The 26,255-nt window shown below is 31.9% G+C and overlaps 5 protein-coding genes across 5 annotated transcripts; 2 read left to right on the top strand and 3 right to left on the bottom strand.

Moving 5' to 3' along the window:
- Positions 1-1,741: 1,741 nt before the first annotated feature.
- LOC115718592 (E3 ubiquitin-protein ligase RSL1) lies at positions 1,742-6,020 on the bottom strand. Its single transcript, XM_030647404.2, has 3 exons — positions 5,137-6,020; positions 3,039-3,814; positions 1,742-2,258 (listed from the first exon to the last, which is right to left on the bottom strand). Exons 1-3 carry the CDS (start codon positions 5,884-5,886, stop codon positions 2,120-2,122), a joined length of 1,665 nt encoding a protein of 554 aa, XP_030503264.2. The 5' UTR covers positions 5,887-6,020; the 3' UTR covers positions 1,742-2,119.
- A 3,628-nt stretch (positions 6,021-9,648) lies between these two features.
- Positions 9,649-13,128, bottom strand: LOC115721325 (E3 ubiquitin-protein ligase RSL1). Its single transcript, XM_030650595.2, has 3 exons — positions 12,413-13,128; positions 11,122-11,864; positions 9,649-10,323 (listed from the first exon to the last, which is right to left on the bottom strand). The coding sequence occupies exons 1-3, from the start codon at positions 13,061-13,063 to the stop codon at positions 10,098-10,100; spliced, it is 1,620 nt and encodes a 539-aa protein (XP_030506455.2). The 5' UTR covers positions 13,064-13,128; the 3' UTR covers positions 9,649-10,097.
- A 3,599-nt stretch (positions 13,129-16,727) lies between these two features.
- Positions 16,728-20,167, top strand: LOC133035161 (uncharacterized). The gene is made up of 3 exons (XM_061110983.1): positions 16,728-18,046; positions 18,611-19,486; positions 19,576-20,167. Exons 1-3 carry the CDS (start codon positions 17,645-17,647, stop codon positions 19,912-19,914), a joined length of 1,617 nt encoding a protein of 538 aa, XP_060966966.1. The 5' UTR covers positions 16,728-17,644; the 3' UTR covers positions 19,915-20,167.
- Positions 19,921-22,758, top strand: LOC115720512 (uncharacterized). The gene is made up of 7 exons (XM_061110984.1): positions 19,921-19,989; positions 20,083-20,256; positions 20,398-20,472; positions 20,586-20,669; positions 20,753-20,980; positions 21,072-22,118; positions 22,199-22,758. The coding sequence occupies exons 4-6, from the start codon at positions 20,661-20,663 to the stop codon at positions 21,474-21,476; spliced, it is 642 nt and encodes a 213-aa protein (XP_060966967.1). The 5' UTR covers positions 19,921-19,989; positions 20,083-20,256; positions 20,398-20,472; positions 20,586-20,660; the 3' UTR covers positions 21,477-22,118; positions 22,199-22,758.
- A 238-nt stretch (positions 22,759-22,996) lies between these two features.
- Positions 22,997-25,055, bottom strand: LOC115720511 (uncharacterized). Its single transcript, XM_061110982.1, has 3 exons — positions 24,408-25,055; positions 23,528-24,318; positions 22,997-23,451 (listed from the first exon to the last, which is right to left on the bottom strand). The coding sequence occupies exons 1-3, from the start codon at positions 24,853-24,855 to the stop codon at positions 22,999-23,001; spliced, it is 1,692 nt and encodes a 563-aa protein (XP_060966965.1). The 5' UTR covers positions 24,856-25,055; the 3' UTR covers positions 22,997-22,998.
- Between the last annotated feature and the right edge of the window lie 1,200 nt (positions 25,056-26,255).

Raw genomic sequence — 26,255 nt, 5'->3', positions numbered from 1 at the left:
GGTGACGATAAACAAGGATCGGTGGTTCTTGACCTTTAAGGCTTTAGTTCGGTGGGTCGTTGACGAGGAGAACACGAAAGAACCACAAGGCATTTATGCTTTTGAATTTGGGACTTCTGGGGTTTCGATGCAAGAGAGATGGGAAAAGAAGAGGTGGCACTATAAGAACTTAGGGCTTCAGTGGGAGGGCTTCCGGTCGTGGCGACGATGATAGGAAGGAAACCTAGAACTAGGCGGTTCTCTTCATATCTAAAGAGAGATATTTTTTTAATTGAAAGGGGTAGAATGAATATGCTAAAATAAACTAAGGATAGATTAGTATCAAATTATTTTGAGAAATATTTAGGGTAAAGTTGTAAAGAAAATTTAAAAAAATTCTTATATTATATATATAATTCGATAATCTGAAAGATAAATTAAAGGTTGCTGATATTAAGACTCATCTCACAATCAACTGTGGTATAAAGTGGAGCTGGAGTCAAATTGCTTGGTAGCAGTCCAAGCTATTTGAAATTCATTACTTATGCTTTCTTCTTTTAGGGTTATTATAAAAGATTGTCATAAACTTCTTACATCTTTAAACAATTTTTTTTTTATTTTTTATTAAACAATCTGCTAATATGGTTGCTTAGAACATCTTGTTCTTTTCTAGATCAAGTGCTCAACAGAGATGATGTTCCTATTAAGGTACAACCTTATCTTTTAGATGATTTAGCAAAACATTAGTTTTTTTTTAAAAAAAGACTCATCTCACAAAAAGAGGTTTCAAGTTAGAGTATAATGTTTTTTTTAATAAATAATAATAAAAAAAGAATTATAGCCATATTTATTTAAGGCTAATTAAAATTTTTGCCCCTTGAACTATTGAAATTGTTGAATTTAAGAACTTTTTTCCAATTTTAGTAACACAGTCTAATAGATGAAAGTTCAGGAGACATGATTTAGTACATGTCAAAATTCGAGAGACATGATTTGGTAAATATTAAAGTCTGTGAAGCATGGTTTAGTACATAAACAATCATTAAAATAGTAAAATTAAATGAAATTAGATGGAGCTTTTCAGTAATTCCAACAGAATAAGCAAAAATTTTTGTAACATTGGATATGATTTTTTCTTCAAAATTTATTGCACGTGTAACATGTTGATTCTAACTCCTTAGCATTTACGTAGAGGATGTAAAAAGTTTGTTGTGTAGATTTTCAAAAGTAACCAATGTAGTTGCACATAGATTAGTTTTGAAGAAACAACTTGCTTGGCTAAATTGACTTTCTATTTCTTTTTTCTTTTGAGAAATATAATCCTTTAGCATGTATAACATTACTATGTTATTAATAAATTTGGTCATTTCTTTCAAAAAAAAACTCCATACCAAACACTCCATAGTATATTTCTAAGCATTGTTATTAGATATTAATGATATTTAGTACCATCTAGAAATGTTGCCCTATAATTAGTTAATGACTCTAAAAATTAAATCAAATTATAGAAAACTTGCACCAATAGTAATGAGATGGTGACCATCTTAACAATAATATATAGACTAATTATACTCCTTGTGAAATGGTAAACCAAAATGGTCACCATCTTAACAATAATTTATAGACTAATTATATAAGACTAGCACCAATAGCAATATCAAAAAGTACTAAACACCAATAATACATTTTAGCATTTCTCTATACTCCTTGTGAATTGGTAAATTCCAAATAGTGACCATCCTAATAAATTAATAATAATATATAAACTACTCAATTCATCACTAATTCATTTAAATATAAAACTCCAATACCATCTCACCATACTTTTCCTAAAGAAAATTCCTAAATAAAATTAGAAAACGACAGGAATGGATATAACACAAAAGAAGACAATATCATAAAATCTAGAAGAACCACTTTCTGCAAAGCTAGAACACATGTTCATCCATTCCCACGTTTAAATAGCCAAATTTGTATGAAAAGCTACTTAATAACAAAGCAGTCTATAGATCGAAAAGCTAAAGTAGAGTCGATGAGCATAGAAGCCTAATTACTTCATCACTTAAAATCACAAATGAATGAGAGACATCATCCATCACAGACCTGCATGTTCTCCCATTCATAGTTGGGATCGCTCTAGTCACCGTCTTTGTCTTTGTCGTTGTCGTTGTCGTTGCGGTTGTCGAATGATGTTGCGCTCATTCCAAATTGGACATCTACAAGTTGGTTTCTTGTTCTTCCATTCAGCTCCACAGGTATAGCAAAATTCGTATCCACATCTGCCCAAAAAATCCAAGTGTGAGACTATAATTACCAAGGAAATATTCTGATGCAATTTTTTTCACTCTCTTGGACATGTAAATATGATTCAACTAAATTATATTTTAAAATACCACACATAATTTGTGAAATAATTCATTGATTTACGAATTAAGATAATACAAAATTGTGTGTATCTTTGTGTGTACATAGAACTTTATATATTATTTCTCTCATCATTCTAAAGTAACAATATAAAACATCAGCATAGTTATAAAACACTTTTACTATTTAACGCCACCACAATGTAGCATTATACCATTGGTTAATAATTTTTCATAATAAATACTAAACTAAAGTATGTGACATCCTTCCCATAAAATAAAATGTAAGAGGGATCCGATTTTACATTACACCAAATTATGAGTAATGATATAAATTTTGACAGACATTTATGTGATTTTATTTAAGATAGGTCCAACTTATTGAAAGTGGCTTGCCAATCTTGTGTGTTCACATATCATTACTCGTAAAATACCTCATAGTGGTGTTACTAGTGTCTTTTAGCTATTTTCATCTTACCATAATTAAATTCATAAAAGATAATGATCTGCTTCTTTGATATAATAAGGAGCATGATCAAGCAGTTGAAACAGCTCTTGGGTATTTTACTAACAGTTAAACAATTGATAATAGAACTCAGCATTAGATTATAGCAGCTCAAAGTAAATGCTAATTAACATTTAAAGACAAAACAGAAGCAAGATTGAAGGAACCAAACTCAAAGAATGAGAACATACCTGCAAGTGATGTGGTAGCAGCCCTCTAACAGTTCAACCATATGGTTACACTTAGCGCACTCACGCCACAACCTTTTTGATGCAAGAGACTTCAGTAGTTGTTCATCTCCACGGGGATACGAACTCGTCTCTCTGTAGTCATTGCAAGACATATTGTAGTGCCAGGGGACTCTGCAATCGATACAGAAGAACTTTTGACATTTCATGCATTTCCTCGCACCAGAGCGTTCAGCACCAACAAATGAAGTCTTGGTATATTCCAAAACCTCATTCTTTGACATTAAGGCAGAGCATTTGGGATCTGGGCAATAAACTTTCTGTGTAGTGGGAATAGCAGATTCTTTCATTCGTTGATCCATAACCTTCACTAACTCAGGTGGCAAAAATTTCTCACAACTATCAATAGCTACCTCAGAGTTGCATTCAGCATGTGGGCACTTGGCTACCCTTCCATCATGCAACTTTGCTTCCACATGTTGTTTCATACAAGTAAAACAGTACCTGTGCAGACAACCATCAACCGAAAACATCTCAGCAACATCTTTATCTTCCATACAAATTGTGCATGTTTCTCTTTTAGTCTTGCCATTGCAAGTTTCTTCTGTCCAGGCAATCTGAGCAACAACAGCATCTCGAGCAGATTTATAAGCAAACTTAATGCTGTTTGGGGTTGTGAGGAGGGATGGAACACAATAGGTAAACTTCCTACGAAGAAGATCCACTTGATTGACTAATGTTGTGATTTGGCTATTTCTTGGAAACAGTTTCCCGGTAATCTGTGGGCAGAAATACAAACAAATCGAAAGTAAGATTCATATCACTATGCATTCGAAAAGACAGATAACATAACGAGATAAGATTTTCTCTAAATATTAACATGATGATGTCAAGAATTATGCTAACAACAAGAACAAGGACATGACAATAAGAATTAGAACTAAACAACTGGCATTTCCCCCTAGACGGAAGATTTAAACCGTCTCCAATAGATAAGTTACAAGTTCACCCAAATAAACCAAAAGGAGATTAAGACTAAAATAATAATGAACAAAGAGAAATAATAGACCAGCAGAAAAAACTTGGAGTAATACATGCCTCAACCTATACAAGAGTATGTACGTAAAAATTCAATAGAAATCCACGATAGCAAACTCAAGGATATTGCTTAACAAGTAAATGAATAGAGCTCAAAATAGGCCTATTCTATGACACACTGATGGGTAACTTCTAATAGTTAAGGCTGGTAACATTTCAAATTCTTGGACACTAATACCTTGCCAATTCCTCAAGCTATCTTCAAGTGTTCACCAATTAAGGACCAGAAAATAGTAGCAATTAATGTAGGAGCAAACACACTTTACGTGACTGACCGTTTGAGCTATCCTTGGTAAAAATAACACAAAGTTTCGAGCCTGTGTCTTTATACTAATTTAAACCAATTAAATAGCTCTATCACATGAAACATATATTACTCTAATAATGATCTATTAGTGCTATTCACATAACATAGATATTAGAAATTGCTACACATTTCTACAATACTCAATTTAGTTTAAATAATTCTACATTTGTAAAAATACTTAATCTAAAACGTTCTAGATAATTGTAGAATAGAATTTCCTAAACATGTGAAAAATACTATAGAACAACATAAACATTTCTAGACCAAAAACAATTATAGCCACAAAAGCTTGAAGCTAGCAACTATCAATACCCATCAAGGGTTCCAAATTGTAACACAAAAATCCAAAACCAAAATCTACAAACTATGAATAAAGCTTACTACTTTCAACATAAAATTTTCTCTTATAAACCAAACTATTCTCATCTACTAAATTAACAACTTCAACTCATCACCTATACTCTAACTTGTAATTGAAGCAATGTACATTTTCATTCAATTTCTATTCTCTTACTTTGTCGTTTCCACCTAACATATAATACCCAATTAACTTCATCTCAGTGTCAACTATACCCAAAAGCAATAGTTAATGCCCAAAATTAACAAAACCAAATAACATCCAATTAAAAAGACAAGCAAGAAAAAAAATGGAAAAATTGGGAATTAGTGGGTCATCAAGGTTTGAAAAATACTAACATAATGGTAAAGTGAATTATCCTCGCAAAAAAAGGTGAGACTTTTCAAGTCCAAAGCCAATGCCTTGTCTAAACCCTCAATCAGAGCTTCCAACTCTGCCGCTTCAGAGCTCAAAACCTTCAGATTCTTCCTCGAATGGAAAAGCAAATTATCTTTACCATCACAAATCGCAATCCCAGCACCAGCCACCACCACCTTCGAATCCCTAATCATCTCCTCGCTCACCAAACCCTTGAAGTACAATCTCAACACCTCTGACCCAACCATCGAAGAAGAAGAGGACGAGGCACCCTTGCTATTATTACCGTAAGGTTTCTCAAACCAATCTCCGTAACTCGACCAATAATCCTCTGGCAAAGTCTCTATTTCAGACGCAACCTTCTGATCATGAATCCGACGGTCCAGATCCTCCCTAGCCATTCTCCATTCCTCACTCGATCGTTTCCGATCACCGTACTCCTGCATGTAACATTCCAAATCTCTCAACAAAAGCGACGAAGCAACGCCCAAAACGTCGTCGTCTTTGACATCCCCAGCCGGAACGACGTCGTCTTCGGTGTCCATCTTCGTCGAGGAGGTGGATTTGTTGTTGTTGTGGAGAACAAGAGAGGAGGTCATGGCTTCTTGCATTTGAATATGGAAAGCCAAGTCGAGGTCGGAGTCTAGGGTTTGAGCGGCCATGAGTTCCTTCCTTTGCTCGTCCAGTGCGAGTTGGAGAATGTAGGCTTCATCATCATCCATGGCTGCCATTGTTAGATGTTTGAAGGAGAAAGAGAAGGAAAAGGGTCGTGGAAATTTTCAGTTTTTCGTCATGGAGGGAGATGAAGTACCTTCTTCCACACGAAACCAAAGAAAGTTCACTCTTTTTATACTCAAATTTTTTATTTTTTATTTTATTTATATTGTTGGGTGGATTTTTTTTTTTTAATTACTGTATTTTTTTTTTTTGAAAAAAAAAACTCTATAAGTTTTACATTGTGTACTGGTATTAAGTATTCACGTTTGTCTTTTTAGTTATTCTGTTTTGTTATTTTATGGTTGATTTATAAAAAGATAGTATTTTTGTAAAAAAAATTATGTGACAGTAAAATTATAAACTTTTGTTCAAAATTTAGTATTTTTGTAAAAAAACCCATTTTTAAAATCGTTAAAAATCCCCATTGAATTATTGAGATCGTTGAATTTAAGAATTTTTATTTAATTTTAGTAAAGAAAGTTTAACATGGATGAAATTTCATGAGGCATAATTTGATACATGTCAAAGTTCGAAGGACATGATTTGGTAGATATCAAAGTCTGAGAAACATGATTTATTACATAAATAATCACTGAATTAGTGAAATTGAATAAAATTGGACAAAAGTCTTTAAATCCAACAATATCGATAGTTCAGAGGAATTTTTAACGAATAGAAAAATTCAGGGAGCATAATTTGGTACATGTCAAAGTTTAGAGGCTAAAAATACTAATTAGCCATATAATATTTATGTTAATTTTTATTTTTAGCTCAAAATTTTGACATATACTAAATCATGTTCCTAAACTTTTCAAGTCGTTCAAAATTCTCTAAATATAAGAACCTTTTATTAAAATACTATTATAAAAGTAGAAAGGTTCTTAAATTTAGAGAATTCTCTATTTATTCTCTATTATAGAGAATTATTTTTTTATAGTAGGTAATTTTTTTAATTCCCACTCTTTATTTTAGCTGAGAAGTGTATTTAGAGAGTATGTTTGGAGATACTCTTAGGAAAAAGAATTGTACAACACGTGATATCCTGTTATTAGTGCATTTTAATATCAAGTCCCACACATTTTAATTTATAATAAATAGTACAAAAAATCCTAACTAATTGTAAGGTGTAATATCAATGTCGTGTTAAATAACTTAACGTGCTAAATAACAATGCTCATAGTAAAATACAAGGCACTACCTCTTGTGCCTTATAGCAATGCTCATTTTTTAAAAAAAAATAAATAAAAAGTTAACTTTCATTATATAGAAAAGTCTTCCATTACAATATAGAACACAATTCAGAAGACATATCCCACTCTTAAATTATCTTAAATTACGATATGAAGTATACCAAAAACCATGAGTAATACAATGAACGATTTTTATATTGAAATTGTGAAAGTATGCTTCTTATTCGCTGACAGAGACAAAACTACCCTTATACCCCTTATTAAGTAGGGATATTGACGGTTAAACTACTTGAACTTTACGTTTTGTAACAGTTAACCACAAAAACCAAAATTTTGTTGGCAAAACTTACTGAACACCCATTTCGTTTTGCTCTGTACCCCTCCGTCCAAAAATTATAGTTAAGTGCCACAGTGGATTGTCCACGTGTACACACTTATACACGTGGCAAATTTTTAGTGGTCCACGTAATATTAATTTTAAAAAATAATTATAAATATTTAAAAAATTAAAAAAATCAGAAAAAAATATTTTCAAAAAATTATTATAAATATTTAAAAATTAAAAATATTTTTTTTTCCTTTCCTCTTTTTTTTTTTCTTTTTTTTCTTCCCTTTCCTTTTTTTTTTTCTTCTCTTATTGTTTTTCTTCTTCTTCCTTGAGTTGACTACAGCCACAACCACGACACCAATTGGGCCACAACCACCACACCACCACCATTACACTAGCCACCATTATCACCAATAGAACCCCGCCCAAAACCTGAGCCCATTCTTTTCTTGCCCAGATCTCATCAGTAGAAATTTTAAATTTGAGGGAAAAATGAAAAAAAAAAAAAAATAGAGCTTTAAATACCAAACACTAATATGTACTCTCCATCGCCGACGACGAAGGAAGCTTCGAAAGCCATCCACCTACAATGCAAGAGAGAGAGAAGATGATTGGGTCTAGCCAAGTTTTCAACATCCGCACTACTGGTCGATTTGGAGGCCATCGACTCGGTTGTCGAGGATGATTGGGTTCTGGCCTAAAATTTTTAAAAATTTTCAAAATTTAGCAGGATTTATTAAATAATTATAATGTATATGACCATAAAAAAATACTAAACAAATCTCTCGAATGCCGAAACATATAGGAGTATATCAGTGCGCCACTTTTAAAGAAGTGCATTATTTTTCGGCGTATTAAATTTTTCTAAATTTTACAGAATGATCTTAAATAACTATAATATACACTACTATATAAAAAAAATAGACTAAAAAACTCTGTCAGGTGCCGAAACAAATAGGAGTAGATTCGTACATCACTTTTAAAAATGTGCATTGTAAAATTTTCTAAAAATGAATTCTTGATTTTACAAATACAATAATCTAAATATAAATATATATAAGGAAGAGGTTTCAATGGTTACATTTTTATTGTAACCATCATGGTTACATTTTTTTAAGCCATTGGATTACTATTAAATGGTTGTGATTAATTTGAAAATTAAATAAAAATAAATAATAAATAACTTGTAACCTGAAAGTAACCTAATCATTTATTTCCTTATTAAACTTTAATTAAGATTAATTATATTTTAGAATTAAATTAATTATAATTATTAATTAATTTTTTGCAACTTATTACTATATAAGGATCTTTTAGCAATTTAATTTTTTTATACTTAAATTATTTAAAATTTTATAGCAAAGCTTTTTATAATTTAAAATTATACACATATAATTTCATAATTTAAATTTTATTATACTTGTAATCTTAATTTTAAATTATTTCACTTAATTATTTATTTTTTTATTTAAATATTTAAAAAGTAAAAAATGAAATAAGTTAAAGGGTTTTTTAGAAAAAAAAATGCCTGCACTTGTTATCGATTGATTAGCTTGAGGCCTCATACTTAGTTCATATAATTGTAACAAAATAATTAAATATCATTTAAAAATAATTAATTATTTGAAATTTTATTATAAGAAGAGCATTTTAATTTGTGTTAAAAGAAGTTTAATTTTTGTAAAAAAAATAAATTTTATTGTAAATATTATAATTAAATGGCTTAATTATTAAAATAATTCAAGTAAGGATTTAAATATAAATATTAATTGCTAAAAGAGGTCTTGTTGAATATTTAATTAATTATTTTAAGAAAATAGTTAATTATAATCAATTAATTCTAAAAAAGGAATGTCTACTATTTAATTAATTATTTTAAGAAAATAGTTAATTATAATTAATAAATTCTAAAAAAAGAAAGTCTTGGTAACCTGCTATTACAGGTCAAAGAAAAATGTAACCATATGGTTACAATAAAAATGTAACCATTGAATAGTCACCCATATATATAAATATTAATTAAATTATATATAAAAAAATTATGCAGTGACTACAGTGCACGGTAATGCTGCAAGAAATACAGCTTCGTTGGAAGGCACATGCACGACATTTAACATATATGCAGTCTCCTTAGAGCTGCTGTAAGAAACATGCATTTTTTACCTACTACAAATATCATTAAATAAGAATTTTCATTACAAGTATTCTTATTTATAACACCAATGGTTGCCTTTAGTTGGTTTGGTGACAATAAAGTATGATGGAAAGAAATTAATTTTCATTCAATTTTTTTTTAGTTGCATTTTAAAATATTAGAATGACTTTTTCACTAGTTTTGTGAAATGACTTCTATTTGAAAACGAGAAATACTAAATGACACCAATAATGTAGTGTGATTTGTTCTCATTCACAATCTACTTTTTTTTTTCTTTTGAATGATGAAGAAAAGCCTATTTAAAACAGTAAAAATAAATTAAATCTCAAAAAAGCCATTTTAGCTTCTCCACATTCCCATTCCCTACCAAAATGGCCCTAGATAGTAATTTCTTTGGGTAAGCTCATCCCTAGTTTCATCTCATTGCTTGAGAGATATAGTTTACTATTGTCAAGAAAACAAGGTAAAAAAAGATGAAGTTTACTTGTTGTAGTGGATGGTTATTTACAAGGCAATAACTATTTCATCAAGAACCCAAGTCAATGATTTTAATTAGTTAAAATTAAGATCAAAGCCATAGAAGCCTTCATCCTCTTCATCCTCAAAATCAATATCATCTTCCTCAAAATCACCTTCCTCAAAATCATCTTCCTCAAATTCATCTTCGTGTATATAACCCCGATACAAAAGATGATTCTCTTCAAAAAGTGGGCATGAACAAGTTGCTCTCCTGTTCTTCCACTCGGCTCCACACTTGTAACAAAACTCATAGCCACATCTGCCATAGTGATGAAAGAAACATGATGAGAATTTATAAATAACACTAAAAATATCATAATGAAGTTTAATCAGTGGATATAACTGCAATGCACATATGTTTTTGATTGGGAAATTTGATAAAATATGACCTAAATTAATATTAAATCAATATTGGCAATGTGAGTCTATTTTTCATATATTTCTAAATTATCCCTTTTATATCAAAAACTTCACCCACTCTCTCTTTCTTCTATGGCATAAATTTTAAGCACCTATCGAACTACTATCGGACCACATCGTGCTTTATCAACCATCGTACCACTATCGAACCTTCATCCCTAACCTTTAGGTACTCATCATCATACCCTATCGAATCATATAACAAAAAATCACAAAAAAAGCGAATTTCACCAAAACTTGATTTTTAAACAAAAAATACAAAAAGAAACCACAAACCGTTTATCTGTCCGTTCGACAGTGGAGGTTGTGGGTCGTCGGTCACGCACTAGAGAGAACCAGAGAGAGCGAGGGTCGTGGGCGGTGGTGTGATTGGTGAATTTTGGGGTAGTTTGTGGTGGTTGATTGGATGAGAGGGAAAGAGCTGAGAGTGGGCTTTTTGAAATGAGAGGGGTAATTTGAAACTATATGGAAAAGTTGGCACACAAAACCTATATATTTTAACTTTAGTTTAGGTAATTAATTTTAATCTAATAGAAGCATATTTAATCAAATTTCCCTTTTGATTTGATTCTAATACAAGGTAAGTTTAAAAACTATAGATAAAATTATCCAAAGCACTAGATAGAGTCATATATACCTGCAAGTGATGTGATGGCATCCATGAAAAAGTTCAACCATGTGGTTACACTTGCTACACTGGCGCCAAAGATTCTTTGATGCGAGGTCCTTAAGCTTTGCATCCTCATTGCTTGAATTATATTTCTTACTTTTGTAATCAGAGCAAGTCAAATTATGATGCCAAAGAACTCTGCAGTTAATGCAGAAGAGGCTGCTGCATTTCAAGCACTTCCTAGCTCCCGATAGATGAATGCGTTCTTTCTTTGCAAGATCGAAAACTTCACTTTTCGTCATTAAAAATGAGCACCATTTATTAGGACAATATACTCTCTCTGTAACAGGAGTTGCTGCTTCTTTTATGTGCTGACGCAAAAGCTCAAAAAGTTCAGGTGTCAAGAAATCTTCGCAGCTTTCACTATCGATTTCAGTTTTGCAGCCCAGATGAGGACATTTAGGCATTTGGGCTTCGCGCAACTTCACTTCAACATGTTGTTTCATACATGAAAAGCAGTATCTGTGTAAGCAATTCTTAACTGAAAACATCTGATTTACATCTGTATCCTCCATACAAATAACACAAGTCTCGTACAAAGTTAACCGACAGTTAGATTCAATGGCATCCTTTGCAAGTTTAAAAGCATGCTTAATGTCACTACGCAGGACATACTTCGAATTGCAATAGGCAAACTTTCCTTGAAGGGTTTTCACCTGATTCATTAGGTCTTTCATCTTGCGCTGCCTTACAGGCCATCTACCAGAAACCTACAAACATGAAATAAACTCAACATGTCATCATCTAAAAAAACAAATTTTGATCTAATGATATATAAGATACAATTTTATGAATTGCATTTTCTTTTGATCATTATCAAAATTCTTGATAAATGGTAAAAGTACAAGAAAACATAATTGGAGAGTATAAAATGCCTAGACTTAACATAAAAGAGTAAATAAGCTACTGAACCTAAAAAGAGAAAAATGTATTCCCAAAGGAATGTACAATCTTCAAACTTAACTCTTCCTAGTGGCTAAAACCACAATTGCCTCAACAGCTACCTAAAATTAGGGTCACTATCCACAAGTAATGGATTCCCTAAAAGTCTGTAATGCCTAAAATTCCCAATTCAGTAAAAAACATTAAGAAACTTTTACAAATGATGGGATTTGGTCATTTGTACATAAATATATACCATTGTTGTGCAATTAAGCTATTTATCCAAACAAAATTCAAACAATTATAAACAATTTCAAAATCAACAAGTAAAAAATCCAAAACTAAAATTGAGAAACTATCAGAAAAAAAAACTCACGAATCGATAAAAAGTAAAGTTGTCGCAGTAAAGAGTGATCCTTTCCAAGTTCATACTAATAGCAGCATTGAGAGCTTCAATCAAAGCCTTAGCTTCCGCCCCAAGCTTACTAAAACCATTCCCTAACAAAGGTTTCCTCATCTCGAAAATCAAATTACCTTTGGGATCACACAAAGCAACTCCAATTCCAGCCATAATCATATTCCGAATCTCACATTTTTCTTTACTAACCAAACCCTTAAAATACACTCTATACCCACCATCACCATCATCATCACCAACACCAACACCAACACCAACACCAACACCAACACCAACACCAACACCAACACCAACACCAACACCAACACCATCACCAACACCATCACCATCTTCGTTCTCACTCGTCTCATCATTATAACTCGCAAACCTAATCCTACTCGTTGAAGATTCTTCGCCGAAAGATTTGACAGTTTTGGCAAATTTATAGCGCCGATTGTCATCGGGAAACCTTGTAATCGTTCCGGCAACCATCTGATCGTGAGTACGGCTGCGCTTGGGGGCTGCGGCGGGTGCAGAGGAGGGTTGAGGGGCCATGGAGGCGTCTATGGCTTCCTGAAATTGGAGACGTAAGGCGAAATCGAGGTCGGACTCGAAGGGTTGGGCGTCCATGGCGTTGGTTGGTAGAGACACAAACCAAACTCATATGGTCTTCTGAAAGTGGTGGCATGGCAGTTTGCCTGTTATTATATATATATATTGTTTGGTGTACACGTGTGCATTTTTTATTGGTGGAATTAATTAATATTTTATTTTTTGAATTTTTGGTTAAAAAGATACTTGGGTCGAAATTATCGCTCGAAACAAATTTGGGAAGTGAATTAAATTCGAGTAATTGTTTGTTTGTAATAAAAATTAAGAATAAATTCGAATAATTTTCTTAGCAATATTTGGTCATAAAATAGAAATCTCTTGAAAATATAATAAATTTCTTTTGTTGATATATATTTTTTTAAATCACACTGAATTTATCTAATTATTAAAATTTTATGTGAGGTTATCGTTTAGTAATTATAAATATAATATAAAAGAGAAACAAACATGTTTTTTTTAAAAAAAAAAAAAAATCACACTAAACATAATATTTATTAAAAATTTAATAATTAATATCACTTCGAATGCAAAAATGAAGTGAATATAGTTGCAAAAGCAAAAAAGTTTCCATGATCAATGGAGATGTGCTCATAACTCTTATTAAGTTGTCATGGTCTAGTTTCCAAGCGGATAATGGAGTGGAACAATGGATTTTACCAAAAATAAATAGTATAAAAGTTAATATTGATGCAGCTTTATTTGATTCGAATCATAAGTATGGGTTGTGATTGGTTGTTAGAGATGAAAATGAATTGCTTATTAAAGGTTTTACGTTGCTTTCACATGGAACAATTGAGTCGAAACTAACTGAGATAATGGACATTCGAGAAGCTCTTAGTTGGATCAAAGATTGAGGCTAAGAGAATGTTTGTGTGGAAACAAACTGCTTATGCGTTGTCAAAGCTTTACGGAGCTCTATTTCTATAATTTCTTTGTTTGGTATTGTAATCAATGATTCTAAAGCTTTATTTTCTAAACTTGGAGTTATTTTTATTTATTTTGTTAAACGATCAGCAAATAAAGTAGCTCATAGTTTTGTTAGAGCTTTTTTACTCTATCCTATTTGTACATTCAGTTTGGGTTGGGTGTTAACTAATTTGTTACCAATTTTGGTAACAAAAATTAATGATTAATAAATATTTATTTTCCATTTAAAAAAAATCTAATAATTGTTCCTTCCAAAAAAAATATAGGTAAATACTATTTTGGACTATGTGTTTTGCAAAAAGTTTTTAATTGGACCATCTGTTTTGTTAAATGACAAAATGGACCTTGTATTTTCTAAAATGGTGCAAATAGGACCTTGAATTGATTTTTTGTCAAAATAAAATTTAATAATTACCGATCTAAAGGTGTTATGACAAAACTGTTTACATTTTCTTTATCTGTTCGTGTTGGAATTATCTTCAAGTTAGGTATATTAAAAAAATGTTGTTAAAAATTAAGTTCAGGATCCTATTTTTACTATTTTAGAAAATATAGGGTCCAATTGGTAACTTTTGCAAAATATAGGGTCCAAAATGGTATTTACCCAAAAAAAAATATATATATTTATATAATTATTCATTAAAATAATATATATTTATATAATAATTGATTAAAATAATTCATTTTTGAAAAATATCTAAAAAAAAAAGAGATGTCTCACCTAGTCCAAAACTTTTTTTGAAAACTTTTTTAAGAAAAAACTATTTTGTGTAAATAGAAATGAAAAAAAAAAAACAGTTTATTTTAGACTTTTACCATTATATTCCAAAAAATAAATACAAGAAAAATTCTTTAAAAAGCTCAATTGAATTTTTTCAGCCCAAGTTTTCCAATTATTATGGAATGATACAAACATTGTGAGGTGGGAAAACAAAACAATTAAGGTGAAACCCAAAGGGCTTTTGTGAGATGTCTCACCTCAGATGTTGGGCTTTTGTGAACTGAAACAAAGGAGATTTTTGAGAAATCCAATACTATTTTCTACTAGGAAGGTCAAAGATTTTAGCTTCATTAGAGATAAAATATGTAACGCCCTAAGTGAACCACCCTTTTATAATTAGTTTATAATAATAAACTAATTATTTAATTAAAAAAGTGTTAACTAATTTTGATACATAAATTTCTTGGTATAATACTTTTAAGATCGAGAATCCCCTTTAAAGAATATTACAAAAGATATTATAGTATTGTAATAAAATACACTTTTTTTTTTTAATAACTATAAATAATTATTAAATAATATTGTCATTTATCATATTTATTAATTGAACCATACAAAGTATCATAATTAACAAATATGCCCCTATAAACTCTTTCTTTACAATTTCGCCCTTACTTAGTGAAAATTTCACAAATAGACATAGTCTAATTTGTGAATTATAATTGATTAATCAAAACCAATTACAGCCACTTGAGCTACCCTCAAGTGGTCAAAAAACACTTAAACTTTAGAACATCTTAAAATATGAATTTTGGTCGGCACCACTAGCCGAATAAGCTCATATGTAAATTTATTGGAGAAGATCCATGACTCATGGTTGTCCAAATATTTCCTATCCCTTACCTGCACCCGTAAATCACAAAGACTTAGCAAGAAAATCAATTGCATAACATCACAACATAACAATACACAAATATTATCAATTAAACTCAAGTAATCAGAATCAAATGATCACATACTCAAATCTATAATCAACAGACATTCCACCTATATCGAAAACAACCAACAGTGGTATCTATACTGGTTAGCAATACAAACTTATATTGTTACTTAATAAAGTAACTATCAACCCTCTTTATCTAATGAGGTGATTTTTAAATTGTTGCCTAATAAGATAATCTTTTTACCATTGCCTAATTAAGCAACCAAATGTAACTATCATTGCTTAATAAGACAATCGATGAGTAAGAAATCTAACAACGATTTTAAATTAGAGTAATGACGGTGTCTTATAAACGATAATAATCGTATCACAACCGATAATAATCATATCTTATAAATGATAATATTAATAATTATATCCCAACATGGCATGTATGTAGTAATATTGTACTTTTCTTACCTTCAATCTAGATTCAAGTTCGTCGGAGTGGAGAACACACGACAATCCCGAGCCCTATGTCACTACAGTGATAAACCGATAAGTGTCTATTCCAAAATACTGCCTAATACACGTACAAAACAATCTAGGATTTTCTACCAAACCATGCGGTGAAAATACCCTAAAATAAAATACATATTTTGGCTCTAATTTATATACCATATTGCAGAGCTCATTTATAACCATATATAAAACGTCTAAAATAGACACCCAAAATTTCTAATATTCAAACCTCCATAACTTGGTCCAATCAATCCCAAATGCTACCAAACTTGGTATAACACCTAATAAGATCATTTACAACATAATTCAGCAAGGAACAACATCCCGAAACTCAACGAAATAAAAATTACCATTATTGAGCCAAGTTTGAGTTTAAGAACTCAACACTTGCCACAGCCAACTGATTCCCTTCAAACCAATCCCAAACAGTCATATTTAACCCTAGAAATCAATCCCTAAACCCTCTGGAATCACACACCAACCATCTTTCAAAATCACTCCTCACACCTAGCTTAAAACTTAAGAAAACTTAAAAAAAAAAAAAAAAAAAAAAAAAAAAGAGCTAGGGTTTTACCTTGGATGATTTGAGGATAGAGAATCTTGGTTCCCTTGATTCTTTCCTAGCTAAATTGGCTGCAAAATGATGAAGGAAAATCTAATTTTTCTTTGGTTTATGAAGATGCCGAGAGAAAGAAAGGGTGGCATGTGGGACTATAGTAGGTAACTTTGAAGTTGTTAATTATTGGATTAATTTTTGTATGAAAAGTTATCAAATCTTATGTGGATGAGAAAAAAAAATAAAAGAAAATAATATTTTAGGAAGATGTGTACACTTAAGTGTTGCCCCTGATTAGAGATGCTCACTACAAGAAATGTCATTTTTGCCAGCATATTTTTGTGCTGTCAAAAGTTTAGTATTGTGCTAGCAAAACAAAATCTATTTTTGATGTGTTGGCAAAAAGGAATTGACAAATTAACTGTAACGCCCGTATTTTATATTTACTAACCACGAAAGATAACTTTAATATATTATATCTTGAAGTTTTTGCACCAGGGAACCTAATTTTGCACTTATTTACGGATTTGGCCTCGCTTTAAATAATACGGTTTTATACCGTTTTTTTTCAAATTTTTTATGCCACGTATACCGTTTGATGTGTTATAGTTTTTGTCCATATCTGATACGTGTAATACACGTTTATAGGGATATAGCTAGATTTGCCTTTTTCAGTTAGTCCCAATCAGTCACGATCATTTCCTTCTTTTTCTTTAATCTTCTCTCTCTCTCATTGTTCAGTTTCAAAACGTTTTTTGCTTAACCAGTCACGATCTAAGACGATTTATTTTCTCAAGGTTCTATATATTTTGAATTGATCAAGTAAGATTTCTTTATGTTTCTGCATTTCTTGTTTATTTTTTTTTTCTGTTCTTCTTCTTTAAGTTTTTCGAAATAGAACTGATTTTTAGGGTTCGTTTTTGTGATCTGTAAGAGTTTGAATGTGGTGGTATGGCGATTACGAGAAGTTCGATTTCTCCATCACCGTCTGGTTCGAAAAGAAAAGATGTTGGTGATGAGGAAGGCAATGTGAGGAAAATGTCTTTGGGTGATGATAAGAGTGATGATTCTGTGAGCAGTGATGTTGTGAATGAGAGGAGGAGTAAGAAGAGTAACGATCATGTGTCTAAGGATGTTGTGAATGAGAAGAGTAAGAAAATTAACGAGAAGGTTGCTGAGAGTGTGAAGAAGAGTTCAGTGAGTTCTTTGGCGAAGAAAAAGAGTCGTGTGCCTGATATTGCTCCTGATGATCGTAAATCGAAGAAGTTAAAGTTGAAGAGTGTGGCAGAGGTTGATGAAGGAGATCTAGAATCTGAGGATGAAAGTAGTATTGCGATTCCTTCGAAAGCCAAGGTTAGTTTGGTGTTTTTTTAGTGAAGATGTGTTGTTTTTTTTTTTTTATTAGTTGATCAGTGACTGTTTTGTTTTTTTTTTTTATTGTTATCATTTTTTTTTTGTTATTTTAGACTTTTTATAGGGTCTGTTTTGATGTTTGGAGGTTGAGATGTTTGTTTTTTGTTTTTTTTTAAAGGTTTTTTGTTTAGAATCTTTTTAGGTTTTTTTTTTGTATGTTGTTATATGTTGTGTTGAAAAGTTTCTATTTAGTTTCTTTTTGTATAGTAGAGTGTTTATAGTGTATTTGTAAGTGTTTTAAGTTTTGCTGAATTTTATTTGATATGGAAAAAATGGGAACCGTTGTGTTTTTTGGGTTGGTTGCTTGTTCTGTTAAGGCAGTAAGTAGGGGGATTTAAGGTTTTGTTAAAGCTGGAGTGTAGTCTCAACTAGTTAAGTTGTAACAAAAGAGTTCATTATGACATTATCTTTTAAACTGTTCATGTGTTTTATGCGGTGTAAGTGTCTATTGTGTTGCTTTTTTTGTGATTTTTAATGGTTTTATGGTACACGATTATGTTGCAGTTGTGGGAATTTTACTTGAAGCCAGAGGAAAGATTTTGTGGTAAAATCATATTCTGGGCTCATAATGATGATGTTTTAGTAGATATTAGAGCAAAATTGACTGAGAAGCAGCGTGCTATGTTTGTTGCAACTTGTTTTGGGCATTTATTGGATATTCAGTCTTATAAATTGCAGCATCAGATTTTTCACACTGCATTGAATAGGGAAGTCCATCAACCAAATTCGAAAGAGATGTGGTTTGATTTTGGTCATGATAGGGTTCGTTTTGGTTTAGGGCAGTTTGCTGTTATTAGTGGTTTGTTGTGTAAGGGTGATATTGATATGATGAAGTATGTTGGGAAGGGAGATGTGTTTGTAGACAAGTACTTTAGTGATATGACGGTGACTCATGGAGCCGTTAAGCAGCGTTTTCTGAGTAGTACTTTTAAAGATGATGACTTTGCAGTTAGGATGGCGGTGTTGTATTTGGTTACTAACTACTTGTTAAGCAAACCTCCAGATAAACATGTTAGTATTGAGTTGTTACATTTGGTAGGTTCGGGTGAGTTTGATAGTTTCCCATGGGGCAAGGTTGTTTATGATACTACATTGTACTATTTGAGGCTTGGTTTGAAAGGTAAGAAGGGTGCTAAATTGAAAGCTCTTGCTAAGGCAAAAGGAATTGATAAGAAGGGGAGTGATTCAAATTGTAAAACTTACAAATTGGCTGGGTTTCCTTTCATCTTCCAAGTTTGGTTGTATGAGGTTATTCCTCTTTTTAGAAGTCAAAACATTTGTTTTTTTGACCCTTCTTCAACATATAGGGTGTGTATGTGGTCCAGTGCGAAAGAAGTTACTTCAAGTGAGGTAGAGAGGAAAATCTACTTGTCATCTAAGGTATGGTTGCTTTTTTTTATTATGTTGTTTTGTTTTGTGTGTTTTTTTTCATTATTTGTTTTTTGAGTTATGTTTTGTTTGTATTTCAGCTTTCAGTTACTCCTGTGTTTCCTTCTGCTGAGGAGAATGAGAAATTTGATCTTACTGGATTTAATTTTTCTTATTTTTCATTGTCTGATGATGATTTTGAGAGTGTGAAAGTACCTAAGAGGCAGTTAGACAAGGGTGAGTTTTCAGGTGTTAAGGAAAAAGTTACTGTTGGGGGTCCTATGTTTGATGATGTTAAACATTATGTGATGCGTATTATCAATGAGCAATCTGAGATTGGGAGTTCTTTGAAGGAGTTGAGGAAGGATATTGATGATAAGTTTGTTCAATTTGAGAGTAAAATGAAGGCTCACATTGATTCTAAAATTGAAGAGGGTTAGGTTTTGTATTTGGATAAGAAGTTTTCAGATTTAAATGATGTATTGGAGGGCTTGAAAGATTGTGTTACTAGTCAGGTAAAGTTCATTTCCTTTATTATTATTTTTTTATTTTTTAATTTTTGTGTGTTTTTATTTTAATGTTTTGTTATTTATTAATATTTGTTTTAGAGGTATGATGATCAAAATGGTGGTGATGGGAGTGATGATAGTGGTGGTGCGGAAGATGATGGAAGTGATGGCGGTGATGGCGGTGATGGCGGTGATGACAGTGGTGATGGTGGTGATGGGGACGATGATAATTCTGATTCTGGGAAACTTGATGATATTGATGTGGAAAATGAGGTACTGATAGGTTACTTTTTGAGTTTTTATGTTGGTTTTTTATTTTATTTTAGTATATAATATAATGTTTAGTTTCCATTCTAATAACTTTTCAATTTTTATTTTGTTTATAATTTTTTTCATACGTGTTTGTCATTGTAGGATGATGGTGAGGGTAATGGTGCAGCTGTTGATGATTTAGGTGGTGTTAAAGATGATGGTGCTGAAGTTTATAAGGTGTTTATAAGTTTATAAGTTTATAGGATGATGATTTGGGTGGTGTTTTTATATTATTATTTGTGTTTTTAGGTTTTATTATATATTTGTATCTTTTTGCTGTCTTTTTTCAGGAAATAAGACAAATATCAGATGCTGTTGTTAATGAAGTTGTCGATCAGGCTGGTGATCAACATGCTGAGGATTGCATGGATAAGGTTTTGTTTTTTATTTATTTTTGTTTTATTATGTTTTTGTATTTTGTTTTGTTGATTTAGTAACTAATATGTTGCTTTTTCAGGTTGGTAATGATCGTCCAAGTTTTGATATTATGGGTTCCTTGTTGGCCCAGTCTGAAAATGTTGTAGATTTGTTGGAAGATAAAAAAATTGTTGGGGATGACAATGTTATAGAAGCATCTAAAAGGGATAGTGAGAGCACTGACGATGGTATTACATCTGCTGAGATGTTAATTATATCAGAGAAAGTGGATGCTGTTTGTCATGATTATGAGTTGAAGAAGAGTATGGTATGATTTGTATATATTTATGTATGATTAATTTTTTAATTATTTTTTAATTTATTTTGACTTTTTGTTTTGGGTTTTCATATTATTGTAGGAAAAATCCAAAGTTATTGATTTGAGTAGTGCTGGTACCCCAAGGGATTTGCAAGGTGTTATTAGAATTGACTTTGGGGATTCGTCCGGAAAATCTGTTAAGATTGGTGAAACAAAGTATTTGAAAGGTCTACACCCTTTCAATTCTGAGTTGCTAGATCCACTGCATTGTCTTCAACAAGATTCATTTGATGAGTGGTTTCTTGATGGCTTTAATGACCAGAATAAGTATTGTTTTTTTTTACACAACTTTTTTTGTTTGATGTTTATCTGTATATGGTTATTCACTAATCTGTTACTTTTAATAGGAAGAAGAAGTTTGTTAGGGGAAAGAACATGTTGGATGCACCTTTGGATTTCTCAATTGATTCTGTTAGTGATAAATGGTGGTTTTATGATCTATTGACGCCTGGGAGATGTTTGTCTGACTCTGTGAGTGTTTTTATATATATTTTTGTATCTTTTTTTATTGTTTGTATGTTTTTTTTGTTGTTGTCTATAATTTATATAATTTTTTTTTTCAGCATTTGGATGTTATATTTTACTACTTGAGAAAGAAACTGAAGTATGATCATCGGGTTACTGTTTCCGCAACTACGACAGATTTTAATTTTTACAACAAGGTGGTTGAGTTGTATGAAAACTTTGTGAAGTCTAAGAAAAATATTGATTATGTGCCTAAGAGTAATATGGTAATTGAGTATATGGAGGGGTATTGTATGTATGCTAATACTCGATGGTTGTTTGTTGATTATGTTTTGATATATGTTCATGTCAAAGATGATCAACATTGGGTTTTAGTTATTTTTGATATAAAGAATAGGTGTCTCAATGTCTATAATTCAATGTGGTCGAAAAGAGATGGTGACAAGACGACAGGATTGTATATCAGGCCTCTTGCTGTTATGTTGCCAATATGTTTGCATTTGATGGACTTTTATAATCGAAGGGAGGATATTGACCGGAGCAAAGGTTGGTTTAGAGGGAAGAAAGACAGTGACAAGCTTGATGTGTTTACTGTGACTAATCTGCCTCAGCAATTGGATAAGTAAGTGTATGTTTTTTTTTTTTTTTATGTTTTAGTTTGTATATTTTTATTTAATTTGTTTTTTTTTTTGTTTGTTGCAGTGATTGTGGGTTGTTTGTTGCTAAGTATGCTGAGTTTTTTTATCCACGGTGCGATTGATTTACTTCCAAATCCATTAGATGTGAAGTTCTTTAGAAACAAGCTTGCTGTGGATCTGTATGTTCATGCTAAGAAGAAGGAGATCAATGGGTACGAGTCTGAATCTGAGTTTCCAGGGAGGATTGGAAGAAGTGGACAGAAATGAAGGCTTAGGTTTAGAAGTGGACAGATTGGAAAATGCATAGTAACTTTTTTGGATTGTTTGTAAATAGTTACAATACAATAACTCTTTTGGATATTTTTAGTACCTTTTTGTATTTCTAAGACTAAGTACGATTTGTTGTTGTTATTTTTTGCCTTATAATGGATATTGGCAAAGTATTATGTTGGATATATATTTTGGATTTTTAGTGTGATATTTTTGTTGAAGTTTATAATGTTTTGTTGTATGTATGTTGGTTATTTTTTTTTAAAGATTGATATTATTGAATTATTTATAAAAAGGTGATTCTATTATTTATTTATTTTTTATTTTTGTACAGGAGTTATAATTAGCAGTTGGGTATGGCATAGGAAGAGTGACTGTATTTTTATGAGATTAATTATAATTAAGGTACACATTAGTAACTGTTTCTTATATGAGATTAATGATTGTATCTTCAAATTTTCCATGTGGAAATCTTTATTTGATGTTGAATTATTCAAACAGAACATACATGAAAAAAGAAGAAATTTGGTTGCAGATAGTAATTGGAACGTATTGTTCATGTTTATTTAGTAGTTGTAGGAATTCAATGTCTATTTAGTATCTTTTTCTCTTTGCGGATGGTTCCAATGGCTCATTCTTGCAAGTCCTTCGGTTGTGTCCTCTTTTCAAGCATTGTGTGCATTGATTCTGTGTTGCTTTCTCCATTGCGGTCTTATACCGTTGTTTTCTTGGCCTTCCTGCTGGTCTTTTGTGCTTTGGTGGCAGTACTTCAATTTGTCTAATATGATCAGGTAACTCCCATGAGTCTCGGTCACCTATTGGAAACACAGTTTCTTCGTATGTTGCAAGGAAGGCTTGTTTTGTGTAGAAATAAGAGCAGAAATTGTAGCATTTGAAGTGTCTTTTTGATATTACTGCCATTGCATGAGAACATGGCATTTCGTCATATTGGAATCTTTGACATGTGCATGTCTTTTTTTGAATGTCTACTATGTACGAACTTTTTAACTCATTGACTGTATATATGGCATGGTTTGATGTTTCAACCTGTAAAATTATAGGAATGTAACTGTTAAGTATTTTTCACAGGTTATAATGAAGAATTGTTGAAAAGATATATTACCTGCAATTTTTTACTGCGATCTAATTTGTCTTTGAGTTCCATTTCTGGTCCTTTTGCTAGTGTTGTGAGTGTAGCAAGAGCTCTATTTTTGTTTGTCCAACTCCATCTTTGAACCAAGCAGCGTAGACATTCTAGTAGTGTGCCAATGGGTAACTCTCTTACTTCTTTCAAGGCTGAATTCACGGATTCTGATATAATTGAGGTCATTGTTGAGTAACGCTTGTTTGTGCTATAAACCCTTGTCCATTTATTGAGGCCAACTTCATTTGTCAAGTAAGGACGAATTCGGTTGTCTATGGTGTCTATTTCTTTCATGAATCCTTCAAAATTAGCAAGATTATATGCTTTTGCTGCACAATAGAATGCATCTCTCAGCTCATCTCCTCCTTTTCTAAATCTTGATTTTATATTTTGGAATAGATGGAAGCAACATACCCCATGCATCAAGTTGGGAAATATCATTTTCACTGATTTGGCGATACTTTCATGTCTATCTGAAATTATGCATTGCTCTTCCCGTTCCCCATATGTTTGTTTGAGTTTATCCATGAAGTATTGCCATGACGCATCATTTTCTGAATCGACTATTGCAAAAGCTAGTGGAAATATATGTCTGTCAGCATCTTGTGCATTAGCAACTATAAGAGTACCTCCATATGCATTTTTCAAAAAAGTTGCATCCACAACTATTATTGGTGTGCAGTGATTCCAGCCTTTGATAGAAGATGCTAATGCAAAGAAACAGTATTTGAATCTCCCCTCATCATCTTGTACAAGATCTGTTATTGTTCCTACAAATATTACACATTATGATATAGTTAATTTATGAAACAGGTACTGTTTTGTTACTAATTATTTTATTATAAGTTTATTTATGTACCTGGGTTGCATTTTTGAATCATGTATAGGAAGCCAGGGATTTCATTGTATGAATCATATGGGCTACCTTTAACGTCGAAAGTAGCTTTTTCTTTTGCTCTCCATGCTTTGTGGTAGGAGATGGAGATACTATAATCTTCTGCTATGTCTTCAACAATGTCATTTGGTTTGTAGTTTCTTTTGGGGTTTATGATCCTTCGTTTGATGCAATCAGCAATTATGTCACTTGTTGCCTGAGGATGGTCTTCATAAATGATTTCTAGGGAGCATGTATGAGTGTCATTGAGTTTTCTGACCTTAAACATGTCGGTTTTGCCATGTTTTGATGCTGGGAAGTACCATTTGCAGTTACTGTCAACACATATTAGGCTGTAGTCCTTGGATGATGACCTTTTTACCTTGTATTGTTGATTCATTTTTATGGCATAAAGGCTTATGGCGAGTTTCATTGTGTCTTTGTCTTTATAAAGCTGTCCAATTTGTATGCTTTTAACCCTTGGATCAGTAATTATGTTTGATGTGTTCTCCCAGCTTGTGTTGGTTGCTTTTTCAACTTGGTCTGTTATATATTCTGCAATTGTTTGTGCAAGTTGAGCTGTTGTAGGTAACTCTTCTGTTTCTTGTACATACGGTTCAGCATTGCTGTCTATTTGAGTTGAGTGGGGAATGCATGAGGTATGCAGACTTTGGTTGGGGTCTGAAGACACTGAAAAGTTAATGAGTAATGGGTATGCAGCCTCATCATCATTTTTTTTCCTTATTTGCTCATAGAATCTGCAGCCACTGTCATCCTTGATCTTCATTGGTGGTATAGTTGGTCGTATTTGAAACTGGATTTCCATACTGATTAGTGTCTTGTTGTTCAAGTCTAACTCACTACAAATTTTGGTTTGTAGGTCATTGTATGAGAAACTTTTTGGTAATAGTATCCCTGTGACTTCATAATCAGTGTATATGCATTTATCCACAATTTTACCATTGTAGTAAAGCACCAATGTCATCAATTCCATTTGTCTGAGATTAACAATGTAAAGATTTTCAGAAAAAGGAATAGAATATGTCTAGTTGAATGTGCATAATGAGGTATTTTATATGTAATATTAACTTTTCTGTTGAAAAATTACAAATGTACGTTAGGATAATCCTTTAATTTATAGAGAAATTACCTCTGTTTTCTTAGCTTCTTTGGAGAAATTGAGTGTTTGTTGGAGCTGTTTTGTTGCTTTTTTCTGCAGGAAACTTTGTATGAGGAACGAAGATGTTGTTGAGTTTTTCCAGTGGCGATTCTGAAGATTCGACGTTCTGATAGAGTGTGATCAACTAATTTTCAGTTTTCACAGCTTCGATCGTGTATTTGATGATTAGAGAAACGTTATGGTGACGATCGACTTAATTTTTTGTGAAAATTGTGGTGATCGATCTGAAACTTTTTTGGATATTGGCATGCTCGATCGCTGTGTTTTTTTTTGCAGATGTAGGTGTTAAATCAAGGATGTTTTCACAATCGGTTGCCTTTTTTTTTGGTTTGATTACTGGAATCGGGAGTTTCTGATGATTTTTCACAAGATCGGACCTTTGATTGTTGAGTTGCAGAGCTCTAATGGAGGTTCTGTACATTGCTTCAATTATTTTCCCGGTGAGGTTAAAGTATATATATGAGTTACTAATAGTGTATTGCTCATCTTTTTTTTCCATTTTTTCAGGGAAATTTGGGCTGTTGATGTCGGTTGTTTCTTCACCCGGAGAAGACGGTGGTTTCCTAAAATCACGTATATTAGTTTCCGTTTTCGGTAGGGACATAAACAGTATTTGCTACAATTAATGACCGAAGGTTATATTGCTAATTTTG

The sequence above is a fragment of the Cannabis sativa genome, chromosome 2, assembly GCF_029168945.1.
Source record: "Cannabis sativa cultivar Pink pepper isolate KNU-18-1 chromosome 2, ASM2916894v1, whole genome shotgun sequence".
NCBI lineage: Eukaryota > Viridiplantae > Streptophyta > Magnoliopsida > Rosales > Cannabaceae > Cannabis > Cannabis sativa.
This window is presented reverse-complemented; position numbering and strand designations above follow the sequence as displayed.